The 18,992-nt window shown below is 46.2% G+C and overlaps 1 protein-coding gene across 1 annotated transcript in view; it reads right to left on the minus strand.

The window, feature by feature from the left end:
- Nucleotides 1-18,992, minus strand: part of ipo8 (importin 8) — a 100,716-nt gene that overhangs the window by 6,557 nt on the left and 75,167 nt on the right. Inside the window, 3 exon segments of the mRNA XM_034163360.1 lie at nucleotides 3,177-3,383; nucleotides 16,197-16,402; nucleotides 17,173-17,180. Of these exon segments, the coding sequence (XP_034019251.1) occupies nucleotides 3,177-3,383; nucleotides 16,197-16,402; nucleotides 17,173-17,180 (421 nt within the window).

The following is an 18,992-nucleotide window of genomic DNA, read 5'->3' on the forward strand; positions in this document are numbered from 1 at the left end:
AGCAAAACACTGCTGTGCTCCAGAACAGGAAGTGATACAATACCGCAGTGAGAGCCAACCACCAGTCACCACCAAAATGCAGGAGCAATGCAGACGGACAGACAAAAATAAAAGCAGACGGACGGACAGAAATGTAGACGGATGGACAGAAAAGCAGACGGACAGACAAAAATAAATGCAGACGGACAGACAGAAAAGCAGACAGACAGACAGAAATGTAGACGGATGGATGGACAGACAGCAATGCAGACGGACGGACAGAAATGCAGACAGACGGACAGAAACGCAGACAGACAGCAATGCAGACGCACGGACAGAAATGCAGATGGATGGATGGACAGACAGACAATGCAGACTGACAGACAGACAATGCAGATGAATGGACGGACAGACAGAAAAGCATACTGACAGACAGAAATGCAGACGGACGGACAAACAGAAATGCAGACGGACAAACAGAAATGTAGACGGATGGATTCACAGACAGCAATGCAGACGGACGGACAGAAATGCAGACGGATGATGGATGGACAGACAGCAATGCAGACGGACGGAGGGACAGACAGCAATGCAGACGGATGATGGATGGACAGACAGAAATGCAGATGGACGGACAGAAATGCAGACGGACGGAGGGACAGACAGCAGTGCAGACGGACGGAGGGACAGACAGCAATGCAGACGGACGGACAGAAAAGCAGACTGGCAGACGGACGGACAGAAATGCAGATGGACGGACAGCAATGCAGACGGACGGACAGAAAAGCAGACTGACAGACGGACAGACAGAAATGTAGACGGATGGACGCACAGACAGAAACGCAGACGGCCAGACAGAAATGCAGACTGATGGACGCACAGACAGAAATGCAGACGGACGGAAAGAAATGCAGACGGATGGACGGACGAACAGAAATGCGGACGGACGGACAGACAGAAACACAGACAGACAGACAGAAATGTAGACTGACGGACGGACAGACAAACGCAGACGGACGGACAGACAACGCAGACGGACGGACGGACAACAGAAATGCAGACAGACGGACAGAAATGCAGAGTGACGGACGGACAGAAATGTAGATGGACGGACAGACAGAAATGCAGATGGACGGACAGACAGAAATGCAGATTGGACGGACAGACAGAAATGTAGATGGATGGACAGACAGACAGAAATGCAGACGGACAGACAGAAATGTAGATGGACAAACAACAGAAATGCAGACGGACGGACAGAAATGTAGATGGATGGACAACAGAAATGCAGATGGACAGACAGAAATGTAGATGGACGGACAACAGAAATGCAGATGGACGGACAGAAATGTAGATGGACGGACAGATAGAAATGCAGACTGACGGACGGACAGAAATGCAGACAGCTGGACGGACAACAGAAATGCAGACGGATGGACAGAAATGTAGATGGATGGACGGACAACAGAAATGCAGACGGACGGAAAGATAGAAATGCAGACTGACGGACAGACAGAAATGCAGATTGACAGACAGAAATGTAGACGGATGGATGGACAACAGAAATGCAGATGGACGGACAGAAATGTAGACGGACAGAAATGTAGATGGATGGACGGACAACAGAAATGCAGATGGATGGACAGAAATGTAGACGGACAGAAATGTCGATGGATGGATGGACAGAAATGTAGACGGACAGAAATGTTGATGGATGGACGGACAACAGAAATGCAGATGGATGGACAGAAATGTAGACGGATGGACGGACAACAGAAATGCAGATGGATGGACAGAAATGTAGACGGATGGATGGACAACAGAAATGCAGATGGACAGACAGAAATGTATATGGATGGATGGACAACAGAAATGCAGATGGACAGACAGAAATGTAGACGGATGGACAGAAACGCAGACAGACAGAAAAGCAGCTGATGGCCATATTTTGGCTACAAGTAAAAATCCCATGTAAATGGAACCCAATTTTCATGAAATTCATCACACATTTCATTTATTTATACATATTTACCAGGTTTTCATCATTTTTACCCAAAGACATTAAAATATGGCCATCAGGTATTGTGACGTTTTCCGTCCGTCCATCTGTCTGTCCATCTGTGCTCAGCATCTGTCCAGTCCTGTTACTGACAGAGTCTTTCACAGGGAACATTCTTGGGACACAGACTTTGGACAAGTTCAAAGCTGGCTAACTTTGACCTATTTTAAGAGGTCAAAAGGTCACATTCTATTTCCTATTGTGAAGCCATGAATCATGCAAATTTTTTATTTATTTATTTTGAGGAGAGTGACAGCCAATCAGAGTCGAGAGGCACTGTGACGTCACTGGCTGGTCTCTCTCTGGTTGCTAATCCAACATGGTGGAATCTGCTCCCAAACCGCAGTGTTTGTGTGTTTATGTATCATGTTTCTTTCACGCGCATCACACGCAGTCAGAGCTAACTTCCACTGTTTTCAAAAGCTCATGTACACGCACACGTACGCCCTCCTACAGACGACGTTAAAATGTAAATAAAATATTGTTTCTAATTGATTGAGTTTATTCTGCAACATCAGTATGAACATACAGAGGTGAACGTGTCAATGAAACACTGATAACACAATGAAACGGAAACACTTATTTCCATCGTGGTCCTCGTCAAATTATCACGAGAAAACAAACGGCCTTAAATGAACAGGTACAAACTGTACAGAAGACAACAGGATCTGAATAATTAACGGGAATAACAATAAATGTATAATTAGATATACATATATAAAACATTTTTATCTTCAAGTGAAGCCCTTTGAGATCCTCCACAGAGACCTGGTACCAAGGACATCCAGTCCTCACCTGATTAGGTCACTGAATAGAGTCTAAGTCTGACAACCAGACCGTAGGACAAGAAGAACCAGGACACAAAGACAAGAACATCACTGCTGAAATAACGGTGACGGACAACTTTAAATTGTTATAAAGACATCAGCGTTGACGTATTTCACCCCCTCTTACAAACCGGTGTCCTGTCCGGGCTGAACCCCACCTCTGCCCGGGGCGAACCCCGCCTCTCACCCAGGGCAAACCCCGCCTCTCGCCCTGTGTCTGCTGGGGGAGGCTGTGACCTTTGACTGGATGAGGAGTAAAGGAATGAATGACGGTCGTTGATTAAAGTGATCAGACCTCTGGACGGACTCACTGAGCAGGGCTGAAGTGAAGAACTGATACTCGTCCTCTCCGTTGTCGTAGTCCAGAGGTGTACTGTACTCCTCCAGAGGCGTCCCGTCAAAGCCGTCATCGTCCCAGTAATCGTCCTCGTCGTCCTCTCCCGCCTGGCCTGGTGACACGTTGGACTGCTGCTGTGCATTGTTCACACTCACCTCGTCTTCGTCACTGGAAAGCTCCTCTGTCCAAAGACACGCAAAGACCGTCTGGATCAAAGCACCAGAGACATGTTGCTGGACAACAATGAGGTGAACAGCAACCACCGTGACACACACAGACAGACACACACACACACACACAAACAGACGGAAAGAGAGACATACACACACACAGACGGACAGAGAGACACACACACGCACACAGACACAGATGGACAGAGAAAGACACACACACACAAAGACACAGATGGACAGAGAGACACACACACACAAAGATACAGATGGACAGAGAGACACACACGCGCACACACACAAAGACACAGATGGACAGAGACAAAGACACAGATGGACAGAGACACACCAGACCACACAAACACACACAAAGACACAGACAGACAGACACACACAAAGACACAGACGGACAGAGAGACACACACAGAGACAAAGACAGAGACACACATGCACACACACACACAAAGACACAGACAGACAGACACACACAAAGACACAGACGGACAGAGAGACACACACAGAGACAAAGACAGAGACACACATGCACACACACACAAAGACACAGATGGACAGAGAGACACACACACAGAGACAAAGACACAGATGGACAGAGGCACAAACACACACACACACAAAGACACAGATAGACACACACAAAGACACAGATGGACAGAGAGACACACACAGAGACAAAGACAGACAGACACACATACACACAAAGACACAGATGGACAGAGGCACACACACAAAGACACAGATGGACAGAGGCACACACACAAAGACAGACACACACAGACACACACACAGACACAGATGGACAAAGATACACACACAGAGACAAAAACGGACAGAGACACACACACAAAGACATAGATGGACACAGAGACACAAGCGCACACACACACACACACACAAAGACACAGACGGACAGAGAGAGACACACACACACAAAGACAGATGGACAGAGAGACACACACACAAAGACACAGATGGACAGAGACACACACACACAAAGACACAGATGGACAGAGGCACACACAGAGAGACAGACACACACAGACACAGATGGACAAAGATACACACAGAGACAAGACAGACAGAGACACACACACAAAGACACAGATGGACAAAGAGACACACAAAGACACAGATGGACAGAGACACACACACGTGCACACACACACACACACACACACACACAGATGGACAGAGACACACACAGACACAGACGGACAGAGAGACACACACAGAGACAAAGACTGACAGACACACACACAAAGACACAGACGGACAGAGACACACACACAAAGACACAGATGGACACACATACACAAAGACACAGATGGCCAGAGAGACACACACAGACAAAGACAGACAGACACACATGCGCGCACACACACACACACACAAAGACACAGATGGACAGAGACACACACACACACACAAAGACAGACAGACACCATGCGCGCACACACACAACACACACACCACACAAAGACACAGATTGACAGAGACACACACACACAGAGACAAAGACAGACAGACACACATGCGCGCACACACACACACACTCAAAGACACAGATGGACAGAGACACACAGAGAGACAAAAACAGACAGACACATGCACACACACACACACAGAACTAAGACAGACAGACACACATGCACACACACAAACAAAGACACAGATGGACAGAGACACACACACAAGAGGAACGACACAGATGGACAGAGACACACACACAGAGAAAGACACAGATGGACAGAGACACCACACAAAGACACAGATGGACAGAGACACAACACAAAAACAACGACACAGATGGACAGAGGCACAAACACAGAGGACAAGACACACACACACACAGAGGACAGACAACACACAGACAGAGACAGATGGACAACAGATACACACACAGAGACAAAGACAGACAGAGACACACACACACAAAGACACAGATGGACACAGAGACACAAACACACACACAAAGACACAGACGGACAGAGAGACACACACACACACAAAGCAACCACAGATGGACAGAGACACACACAGACGGACCAGAGAGACACACACACAAAGACACAGATGGACAGAGACACACACAGGACGGCGACAGAGAGAGACACACACACAAAGACACAGATGGACAGAGACACACACACAAAGACACAGATGGACAGAGAGACACACACACAAAGACACAGATGGACAGAGAGACACACACACAGAGACACAGACAGACAGACACACACACACAGACAAAAACAGGCACAGAGACACACACACAAGACATAGATGGACACAGAGACCACAAGCACAACACACACACAAAGACACAGACGGACAGAGAGAGACACACACACAAAGACACAGATGGACAGAGAGACAACACAAAAGACACAGATGGACAGAGCACACACACACAAAGACAGATGGACAGAGGCACACAGAGAGACAGACCACACAGACACAGATGGACAAAGATACACACAAAGACAGACAGAGACACACACACAAAGACACAGATGGACAAAGAGACACACAAGACACAGATGGACAGAGACACACACACGTGCACACACACACACACAAACACACAGATGGACAGAGACACACAGACACAGACGGACAGAGACACACACAGAGACAAAGACAGACAGACACACACACACACACAAAAAGACACAGATGGACAGAGACACACACACACACAAAGACACAGATAGACAGAGACACACACACAAAGACACAGATGGACAGAGAGACACACACACACTCAAAGACACAGATGGACAGAGACACACACACACACTCAAAGACACAGATGGACAGACACACACACACACACATACATACAACGACACAGATGGACAGAGAGAGACACACACACACACACACTCAAAGACAGATGGACAGAGACACACACACACACACAAACACAGATGGACAGAGACACACACACACACACAAAGACACAGATGGACAGAGACACACACACTCAAAGACACAGATGGACAGAGACACACACACACAAGACACAGATGGACAGAGAGACACACACTCAAAGACACAGATGGATAGAGAGACACACACAGAGACAAAGACAGACAGACACACATACATACACATACACACACAAAGACAGATGGACAGAGACACACACACACTCAAAGACACAGATGGATAGAGAGACACACACAGAGACAAAGACAGACACACACACACAAAGACACAGACGGACAGAGACACACACACACTCAAAGACACAGATGGACAGAGAGACACAGAGACAAGGACACAGATGGACAGAGAGACACACACGTGCACACACACACACACACAAAGACACAGATGGACAGAGACACACACACACAAAGACACAGACAGACAGAGAGACACACAGAGACAAAAACACAGATGGACAGAGACACACACACGATGGACAGAGACTACACACACACAAGACACAGCATGGACAGAGAGACACACACACTCAAAGACATAGATGGACAGAGACACACCACTCAAAGACACAGATGGACAGAGAGACACACACACAAAGACACAGATGGATAGAGAGACACACACAGAGACAAAGACAGACAGACACACATACATACACACACACACACACAAAGACACAGATGGACAGAGAGACACACACACACACTCAAAGACACAGATGGACAGAGACACACACACACACACACACAAAGACACAGATGGATAGAGAGACACACAGAGACAAAGACAGACAGACACACACACACAAAGACACAGATGGACAGAGAGACACACACACACACTCAAAGACACAGATGGACAGAGACACACACACACACTCAAAGACACAGATGGACAGACACACACACACTCAAAGACACAGATGGACAGACACACACACACACACACATACATACAAAGACACAGATGGACAGAGAGAGACACACACACACACACATTCAAAGACAGATGGACAGAGACACACACACACACACAAACACACAGATGGACAGAGACACACACACACAAAGACACAGATGGACAGAGACACACACACACACACAAAGACACAGATGGACAGAGACACACACACTCAAAGACACAGATGGACAGAGAGACACACACTCAAAGACACAGATGGATAGAGAGACACACACAGAGACAAAGACAGACAGACACACACACACACACCCAAAGACCAGATGGACAGAGACACACACACACTCAAAGACACAGATGGACAGAGAGACACACACAGAGACAAAGACAGACACACACACAAAGACACAGACGGACAGAGACACACACACACTCAAAGACACAGATGGACAGAGAGACACACAGAGACAAAGACACAGATGGACAGAGAGACACACACGTGCACACACACACACACACAAAGACACAGATGGACAGAGACACACACACACACAAAGACACAGACAGACAGAGAGACACACAGAGACAAAAACACAGATGGACAGAGACACACACACACACACAAAGACACAGATGGACAGAGACACACACACAAAGACACAGAAGGACAGAGACACACACACACACAGATGGACAGAGACACACACACACACAGATGGACAGAGACACACACACACACAAAGACACAGATGGACAGACACACACACACACACAAAGACACAGACAGACAGAGAGACACACACAGAGACAAAAACACAGATGGACAGAGACACACACACATACACAAAGACACAGATGGACAGAGACACACACAAAGACAAAGACAGACAGACACACACACACACAAAGACAAAGACAGACAGACACACATGCACACACACATACACAAAGACACAGATGGACAGAGACACACACACACACAAGACACAGATGGACAGAGAGACACACACACACTCAAAGACACAGATGGACAGAGAGACACACACAGAGACAAAGACAGACACACACACACACACAAAGACAGATGGACAGACAGACAGACACAGAGACAAAGACAGACACACACACACACAGATGGACAGAGACACACACACACACACACACACACAAAGACACAGATGGACAGAGACACACACACAAAGACACAGAAGGACAGAGACACACACACAAAGACACAAAGACACAGATGGACAGAGACACACACACACAAAGACACAGATGGACAGAGAGCCACACACACTCAAAGACATAGATGGACAGAGACACACACTCAAAGACACAGATGGACAGAGACACACACACACACTCAAAGACACAGATGGATAGAGAGACACACACAGAGACAAAGACAGACAGACACACATACATACACATACACACACAAAGACAGATGGACAGAGAGACACACACACACTCAAAGACACAGATGGACAGAGACACACACACACACACACACTCAAAGACACAGATGGACAGAGAGACACACAGAGACAAAGACAGACAGACACACACACACAGAGAGACAAATACACAGATGGACAGACCACCCACACACTCAAAGACACAGATGGACAGACACACACACACATACAAAGACACAGATGGACAGAGAGAGACACACACACACACACACACACTCAAAGACAGATGGACAGAGGACACACACACACACAAACACACAAATGGACAGAGACACACCACACAAAGACACAGATGGACAGCACACACACACACCATAGACACCAGATGGACAGAGAGGACCCACACAGAGACAAAGACAGACAGATACACACATGTACAGACTAAGGCTGACATTTTTTCGGGATGGGAGTCAACTTTGCTATTTATCACCGTGATTGTGAGGGTTAGAGTTAGGTACAGGATTAAAAGTTCTGTGTGTGTGTGTGTGTGTGTGTGGTGTGAGTGTGTGTGAGTGAGTCGGCCGGCTGCGAGGAGGGGGAGGGGTTTGAGCAGGTTCAGTGCACGTAGAGAGCACACTGAGCACAGAATGAAGCAACACGTTTCTCTCTGGAATGTTCTGACGGTACGTCCTGTTCACACCGTGTGCACGTGTCCGTGTGCACGTGTCCGGTGACAGTTAGACTGAAATTATGAGAAGAAATAAATTGGTCAAAATTCCTTAAAAAATGAGAATATAGGAATGAACGTTATGAAAATCACACACACGTGTGTTTAAAAAACCTGATGTGTAGAAACTCTGCAGTGACGTTCAGAAGCAAGAAATCACATAAAGCAGCTGAGAACTCTGAACTTTAACAGGCTGTTATTTTACACAGATATTTATTTTAGATGACTTCATGTAGTTTTATGTTCAAGCACAAAATGTGACTGAGGAGGGAGAAAAAGAGGACAATGAACTCTAGTCTGAATAAAATACAAAGCTGCTGACTTTTTCAAATTGATTTTTCAAAATATTAGTCTGCAGTTCTGAGTTTCATTTATTTCAAAGTAAGTTACTGCTTATTATTTTCAAAAATCACGAGTCAAATCAGTCTGCATTGTTCACTATACGTCTGTGTATTTTTTCCTTCTTTTTAAGTTTGGTGTTTTAAATCAGTCTACAAAGTTTGAAAGAACAATAAAATATTAACACTTTTCTTTATAGCAGTTCTATAATTTCAGAAATGCAACAGAAACAACCACAAATCAGAAAAAGTTGGGATTATATGTAAAACCACAATAAAAACAAAAATAAAAATATTGCACTATTCCCAGTTTCTCCACTCACACCCACACAAGCTAAAAGTTCTTCCAGAGTTGTGTCTTGGTGGCTTCCCTCACTTGTCTCCTTCCAGTGTGGACATTTAGTTTTTGAGAACTGCCTCCCTGACACAGATTTACCTTGACGTACCACACTGTATTTCTGAATGATTGATATAATAAAGTCTAAGAAATATTCAGTGAGTTGGAAATGTTCATGTTTTCATCCTCTGACATTCCCAGAAAACTGGGCTTAACTAATTCTTCCTTTAAGAATAAACTGCTCTGTCCCGACCTTTTTCTTGGAAAATGCTGCAGGCCTCAAATGTAGGAATGGATAACTATAACAAAAAATAAATAAAATAAAGCTGACCTCACAAAACATGAAACATGTTGGTTTCATACAGTCTGCAGTTACAAAAATAGAAGACAAAGTAAATGTCAGGATCATTACGTGTCCATCACCACCACATTTTGAAAAACTATAAGACCACGGGCCGTGCATTATTTATGTTTTGTGTCCTTTAGTGAAGTTTTTAATTTTTTATTTAGATTTAGGCAATAAGTGTCTCCCTGTATTACCCACAGATGAACTGTTTCTGTTGCCACATCTTCTGAAATTAAACTGCACAACACTAAAGCCTAAAAATTAAAAGAAGGAAAAAATGGGAGCGGTACAGAAGTGGGAGTCATTTTACCAGGAGTGGGATGGGACAGGAATTTTTTTTGAAAATCTACTCCCCTGTCACCCTGTAACACACACGCACACGCACACACACACACACACACACACACACGTATGTAAAACTTTGGGCCCCCCCTGATAATTTTCATTGATTTTCCTTTATAAATCATACGTTGTCTGGATCAGTAATATCAGTTAAATATTTCATATAGCAGACACAGCGATATTTGAGAAGTGAAATGATGTTTATAGGATTTACAGAAAGTGTTCAATAATTCATCCATCCATCCATTTTCTTCCTCTTTATCCGGAGTTGGGTCGCGGGGGCAGCAGCTCAAGCAAAGCCGCCCACACCTTCCGATCCACACACACCTCCTCCAGCTCCTCTGGGGGAACCCCAAGGCGTTCCCAAGCCAGCCGAGAGATGTAGTCCCTCCAGCGTGTCAGGGTCTTCCCCGGGGCCTCCTCCCAGTGGGACGTGCCCGGAACACCTCTCCAGTAGGCGTCCAGGGGGCATCCGGAAAAGATGCCCGAGCCACCTCAATGACTCCTTTCGACGTGGAGGAGCAGCGGCTCGACTCCGAGCTCCTCCGAGTGACTGAGCTCCTCACCCTATCTCTAAGGGAGCGCCCCAGCACCTTGCGGAGGAAACTCATCTCGGCCGCTTGTATTCGCGATCTCGTTCTTTCAGTCATGAGCCAAATCTCATGACCATAGGTGAGGATCGGAACGTAGATCGATCGGTAAATCGAGAGCTTTGCCCCCCTACTCAGCTCTCTCTTCACCACGACGGTCCAATACAGCGACCGCATCACTGCAGATGCTGCACCGATCCGTCTATTGATCTCATGCTCCATCCGTCCCTCACTCGCGAACAACACCCCGAGATACTAAACTCCTCCACTTGAGGCAAGGACACTCCACCGACCTGAAGAGGGCAAAGCACCTTTTTCCGGTCGAGAACCATGGCCTCGGATTTGGAGGTGCTGATTTTCATCCCGGACGCTTCACACTCGTCCGCAAACAGCAGAGACGAAATTCTGTGGTTCCCAAACCAGACCCCCTCTACACCCTGGCTCGCCTAGAAATTCTGTCCATAAAAATAATAAACAGAACCGGTGACAAGGGCAGCCCTGGCGGAGGCCAACGTGCACTGGAAACAGGTTTGACTTACTACCGGCAATGCAAACCAAGCTCCTGCTGCGGTCGTACAGGGACGGATAGCCCTTAACAAAGGACCCCGGACCCCATACTCCCGGAGCATCCCCACAGGGTGTCCCGAGGGACACGGTCGAACGCCTTCCATAAAACAAATGTGGACTGGTTGGGCGAACTCCCATGAACCCTCGAGCAACCCGATGGAGCGTGTAGAGCTACTCCAGTGTGCCGCGACCAGGACGAAAACCACACTGCCTCCTCCTGAATCCGAGGTTCGACCATCGGTTGAATTCTCCTCTCCAGTACTCTGGAATAGACCTTACCTGGGAGGCTGAGGAGTGTGATTCCCCCTATAGTTGGAACACACTCTCCGGTCCCCCTTCTTAAACAGAGGGGCCACCACCCCGGTCTGTCAATCCAGAGGCACTGTCCCCGATCGCCACGCGATGTTGCAGAGGCGTGTCAGCCAAGACAGCCCCACAACATCCAGAGACTAAGGTACTCAGGATGGATTTTCATCCACCCCAGGAGCCTTGCCACCGAGGAGCTTTCTAACCACCTCCGGTGACTTCGGCCTGGGTAATGGATGAGTCCGCCTCTGAGTCCCCAGTCTCTGCTTCCTCTTCGGAAGACGTGACGATGGGATTGAGGAGATCCTCGAGGTACTACTTCCACGGCCCGACAACATCCCCAGTCAGGGTCAACAGCTCCCCACCCGCACCGTAAACAGTGCTGGTGGAGAGCTGCTTCCACCTCCTGAGGCGTCGGACGGTTTGCCAGAATCTCTTCGAGGCCGACCGATAGTCTCCTCCATAGCCTCCCCGAACTCCTCCCAGAGTTTTTGCCTCTGCAAACCGCACAGGCTGCGGCACGCTTGGCCTGCCGGTACCTGTCAGCTGCCTCTGGGGTCCCACCCTACCAACAAAGATAAGTAGGACTCCTTCTTCAGCTTGATGGCATCCCTTACTTCCGGTGTCCACCACCGGGTTCGGGGACTGCCGCCACGACAGGCACCAGAGACCTTGCGACGGCGTAGGGATGCGACCCTCTCGTTCACCGGAGTGAACTCCAACACTTGCGGACTGAGCTGGGGAACAATAAGCAATGCAAACCCAGCTCTCCGCCTCTCCCCGTGGGCAACGGCAGAAAATGAAGCGTCCAGCCCCTCTCCAGGAGTTGGGTACCAGAGCCCAAGCTGTGCGTGGAGGTGAGCCCGACTATCTCTAGTCGGTATCTCTCAACCTCCCACACAAGCTCAGGCTCCTTTCCCCCCTAGCGAGGTGACATTCCACGTCCCAACAGCCAGGGGCTGTGAGCATGGACCGGGCCACCAGGCCACCCGCCCTCGAACCGCAACCCAATCCTCTCTGCACCCGACCCCCATGGCCCCCTCTGCAGGTGGTGAACCCACAGGAGGGGTTCAATAATTCTTTAAACAAAATTAGGCAGGTGAATAAATTTGGGCACACTTGTCATTTTATGATTTGAATACATTTAGCACTAATTACTAGAACAATAAATTGATTTGGTAAGTTCACTGACCCTTGACCTCCTTACACAGGTGAATCCAATCATGAGAAAGGGTATTTAAGGTGGCCATTTGCAATGTTTCCCCTCTTTGCATCTCTTCTAATGAGTGGCAACATGGGAGCCTCTAAACAACTTTCAAATGACCTGAAACCAAAGATTGTTCAACATCATGGTTTAAGGGAAGGATACAAAAAGCTATCTCAGAGATTTCAGCTGTCAGTTCCACTGTGAGGAACATAGTGAGGAAATGGAAGACCACAGGCACAGTACAAGTTAAGGCCCGAAGTGGCAGGCCAAGAAAAATCTCAAATAAAGATGAAGTGATGGATGGTGAGAACAGTCATAATCAACCCACAGACCTGCTCCAAAGACCTACAACATGATCTTGCTGCAGACAGTGTATCTGTGCATCGTTCAACTATACGAGGTCTGTAGAAAAGTAACAGACCTTTTATTTTTTGCAAAACTATATGGATTTGAATCATGTGTGATGCATCAGTCAAGCTTGAACCCTTAGTGCGCAAGCGTGAGTTTTTTCACGCCTGTCGGTGCGTCATTCGCCTGTGAGCACGCCTTGTGGGAGGAGTGGTCCAGCCCTCTCGTCGGATTTTCATGGTCAGGAAATTGGCTGATCGACTGCCGCTTTGCTTCATCAAAGTTTTTTTCAGAAAGTGTGAGAGACAGCCAAGCGGAAACCATTTGGAAAATTCAGATGGCTTTCGGTGAAGATCTTATGGGGATCACACAGATTAAGGGACAATTACAACTGGATATAAAGACGGCCCACAGCGGCAGATGGCGCGCCGCGTGGCAATCGACAGGCTCAAACGACCAGATCATTTCCAAAGTGAACGCTTTGTTGATCCAGGATGTCGTCTGACTACCAGAGAAATGGCACATTCCACTGTTAAGGAGTTTTTGTAATGGAAAGAGGAGCGGAGAAATTCACCACGGAGCCGCTCATGGCGCGAGACGAAAGCACCTCCGTGTTGGTCTCACAGGACAAGCCCCTAACATGCCCAGCTCTTGCACCATTCGGAAAATCAGACGGCTTTCGGTGGCTTTTCAGTCGTGTGGACTATCGAGAAATTGTGGACGAGCTGGGACATGCCACAACATGTCCTCTGAGGCTTCATCACGGCGTTGCTTTTTGTTCTGTGCCCTGCGCATCCGTCCCGACGCGCGAATTTCTCCGCTCCTCTTTCCATGACAAAAACTCCTGCAATAGTGGAATGTGCTGAAAAGTGCTATGTCCAGCTGTCTTGTCATTTCTCTGGTAGTCAGACGACGTCCTGGATCAACAAAGCGTTCACTTTGGAAATGATCTGGTCATTTGAGCCTGTCGATCGCCGCTCGGTGCGTGGCGCACCCTCCGCCACTGTGGGCCATCTTTAATCCAGTTGTAATTGTCCTTAATCTGTGTGATCCCCGTAAGATCTTCACCGAAAGCTATCTGAATTTTTCCAAATGGTTTCCACTTGGCTGTCTCTCACACTTTCTGAAAAAAACTTTGATGAAGCAAAGTGGCAGTCGATCAGCCAGTTTCCTGACAATGAAAATCTGACGAGGGGGGCTGGACCACTCCTCCCACAAGGCTGTGCGCACAGGCAAATGACGCAACCGACAGGCGTGAAGAAAACTCACGCATGCGCACGAAGGTTCAAGCTTGGCTGATGCAATCACACGATTCAAATCCATATAGTTTTGCAGAAGAAATAAAAAGGTCCGTTACTTTTCTAACAGACCTCGTACAGCGCACTTTGCACAAGAAATGCTGTATGATGCTGTAATGCAGAGGAACCCTTTTCTGCGTACACACCACAAAACAGAGTCACTTGAGGTATGCTAAAGCACATTGGACAAGCCAGCTTCATTTTGGCATAAGGTGCTGTGGACTGATGAAACTAAAATTGAGTTATTTGGACATAACAAGGGGCGGTATGCATGGCTGAAAAAGAACACAGCATTCCAAGGAAAACACTTGCTACCTACAGTAAAATTTGGAGGTGGTTCCATCATGCTGTGTAGCTGTGTGGCCAGTGCAGGTACTGGGAATCTTGTTAAAGTGAGGGTCACATGAATTCCAGTCAATATCAGATTCTTGAGAACAATGTTCATGAATCAGTGACAAAGTTCAAGTTGTGCTGTGGCTGGATCTTTCAACAAGACAACGACCCTAAACACTGCTGAAAATCTACTAAGGCATTCATGCAGAGGAACAAGTACAATGTCTGGAATGGCCATCTCAGTCCCCAGACCTGAATATTATTGAAAATCTGTGGTGTGATTTTAAAGCGGGCTGTCCATGCTCAGAAACCAACAAACCTGAGATGTTTTGTAAAGAAGAATGGTCCAAAATACCTTCAACCAGAATCCAGACTCTCATTGGAAGCTATAGGAAGCATTTAGAGGCTGTTATTTCTGCAAAAGGAGGATCTACTAAATATTGATGTATTTTTTTCTGTTGGGGTGCCTAAATTTATACACCTGTCTAATTTTCTTCAAAGAATTATTGCACACTTTCTGTAAATCCTATAAACTTCATTTCACTTCTCAAATATCAGTGTGTTTGTCTGCTATATGATATATTTAAGTGAAATTTCTGATCAAACCCACCAATGATTTATAAAGGAAAATCAGGGAAATCATCAGGAGGCCCAAACTTTTACACACAACTGTACATAAACACGCACGCACGCACGCACGCACATACGCACACACACACACACACACACACACACACATGCACACTCAGAGCTTCATTCTTCTGTTCTGTTCTTACCATTCTGCTCTTCGTGGTGAGCGTGTGCACGGGCCATCAGCTCCGGTTTGTTGAGTAGCCGGGAGGCATAGAGGTGTTTGAGGCCCAGGAAGAGGAGCAGGATAGACGGGACAATCTGACTGGCAATGCCCTCCAGTGCCGCCGGCCGGCTGGGCAGCTCCATCAGCACGCTCAGGCCGATGATGCACATCTTACGGTCGTGAAGTCTATGCAGAGATTTGGCAGAAGAAACAAGTTGAGAAAAAGTGCAAATATGTAGTGATTAAACTTCAACAGAATAAAGAAATAAATGATTAAGTTCACGAGATAAAATATATAAATGTTTACAGTGCATCTGGAAAGTATTCACAGCGCTTCACTTCTTCCACATTTTGTTACTGTTATTATTTGTTATACAGACCAGACCTGAATCCGATTGAACATGTCTGGAGAGATCTGGAAATGTCTGTGCACCGACGCTCCCCATCCAACCTGATGGAGCTTGAGAGGTGCTGCAAAGAGGAATGGACCAAACTGTCCAAAGATAGGTGCACCAAGCTGGTGGAATCATAGACTCAAGAAGACTTGAGGCTGGAATTGCTGAGCAAAGACTCTGAATACTTAAGTCAATCAATCAATCAATTTTTTTATATAGCGCCAAATCACAACAAACAGTTGCCCCAAGGCGCTTTATATTGTAAGGCAAGGCCATACAATAATTATGTAAAACCCCAACGATCAAAACGACCCCTGTGAGCAAGCACTTGGCTACAGTGGGAAGGAAAAACTCCCTTTTAACAGGAAGAAACCTCCAGCAGAACCAGGCTCAGGGAGGGGCAGTCTTCTGCTGGGACTGGTTGGGGCTGAGGGAGAGAACCAGGAAAAAGACATGCTGTGGAGGGGAGCAGAGATCGATCACTAATGATTAAATGCAGAGTGGTGCATGCAGAGGAGCCTGAAAGCTGAAGGCTCTGCCTCCCATTCTACTCTTACAAACCCTAGGAACTACAAGTAAGCCTGCAGTCTGAGAGCGAAGCGCTCTATTGGGGTGATATGGTACTACGAGGTCCCTAAGATAAGATGGGACTGATTATTCAAAACCTTATAAGTAAGAAGAAGAATTTTAAATTCTATTCTAGAATTAACAGGAAGCCAATGAAGAGAGGCCAATATGGGTGAGATATGCTCTCTCCTTCTAGTCCCCGTCAGTACTCTAGCTGCAGCATTTTGAATTAACTGAAGGCTTTTTAGGGAACTTTTAGGACAACCTGATAATAATGAATTACAATAGTCCAGCCTAGAGGAAATAAATGCATGAATTAGTTTTTCAGCATCACTGTGAGACAAGACCTTTCTGATTTTAGAGATATTGCCTAATAAATCCCAAATATATGGGATTTATTAGTTTTTAATAAATTATAAAAAACTAGTACTTAATTTACTCATATTTGTTGTCAGTCTGGGAAAATAGTCAGACTCAGACCCACCGATTATGGGGATAATCTCATTTCCTCAGCGGTGCGTGCGCGAAACAAAAGCAAATGTGTTTTCATCATGGCGAGTGGTCGGAGCTATCTCCGACCACCAGCTCACTCCGGTGTCATGTGAACTGAAGAACCAATAAGGGAATTGTTAAGCAAAAAGTCTATTGATGTCGGTGAATCAAATCACTTCTTGTCGATTCTTAACAGGAATCAGTTTTCGATACCCATCTCTAATGGGTAAACCCTAACCATAATTATACTCCACAAACAGAATTTTCAGGTTTGCAAATGCCTTTTTTTAACAGATAAAAAATGACATATTTACAAATACACATTTATTTGTAAAAACCAAAACAAGTTAGAAATCGGAAATTTGTGTTTGCGGATCACAAAACACGTGTGCAAATCAAGGACTAACAACAGATCACGCTCTGTGCATTTGCAGTGTTGTTAGTGTTATAGATTTGTTGTGTTTTTCAAGTAGTGTTGTCAGTTTGATGAAGGGTTACAGTGAGGAAAATAAGTATTTGAACAATCAATCAATCAATCAATCAATTTTTTTTATATAGCGCCAAATCACAACAAACAGTTGCCCCAAGGCGCTTTATATTGTAAGGCAAGGCCATACAATAATTATGTAAAACCCCAACGGTCAAAACGACCCCCTGTGAGCAAGCACTTGGCTACAGTGGGAAGGAAAAACTCCCTTTTAACAGGAAGAAACCTCCAGCCCCAACCAGTCCCAGGGAGGGGCAGTCTTCTGCTGGGACTGGTTGGGGCTGAGGGAGAGAACCAGGAAAAAGACATGCTGTGGAGGGGAGCAGAGATCGATCACTAATGATTAAATGCAGAGTGGTGCATACAGAGCAAAAAGAGAAAGAAACAGTGCATCATGGGAACCCCCCAGCAGTCTAAGTCTATAGCAGCATAACTAAGGGATGGTTCAGGGTCACCTGATCCAGCCCTAACTATAAGCTTTAGCAAAAAGGAAGTTTTAAGCCTAATCTTAAAAGTAGAGAGGGTGTCTGCGGTTTTGCAAGTTCTCCCACTTAGAAATCATGGAGGGGTCTGAAATTTTCATCTTAGGTCCATGGCCACTGTGAGAGACATAATCAAAAAAAAAAAAAAAATCTGGAAATCACAATGTATGATTTTTTTAAATAATTTATTTGTATGTTACTGCTGCAAATAAGTATTTGAACACCTACCAACCAGCAAGAATTCTGTCTCTCACAGATCTGACGTCAGACTTCAGACAACTTTATTGATCCCAAAAAAGGGCAATTACGTTTACACTCCAATTACCTCAGACAGGATACGGCAATTAATCCAC

This window comes from Thalassophryne amazonica, chromosome 22 (assembly GCF_902500255.1).
Source record: "Thalassophryne amazonica chromosome 22, fThaAma1.1, whole genome shotgun sequence".
Taxonomy (NCBI): Eukaryota; Metazoa; Chordata; class Actinopteri; order Batrachoidiformes; family Batrachoididae; genus Thalassophryne; species Thalassophryne amazonica.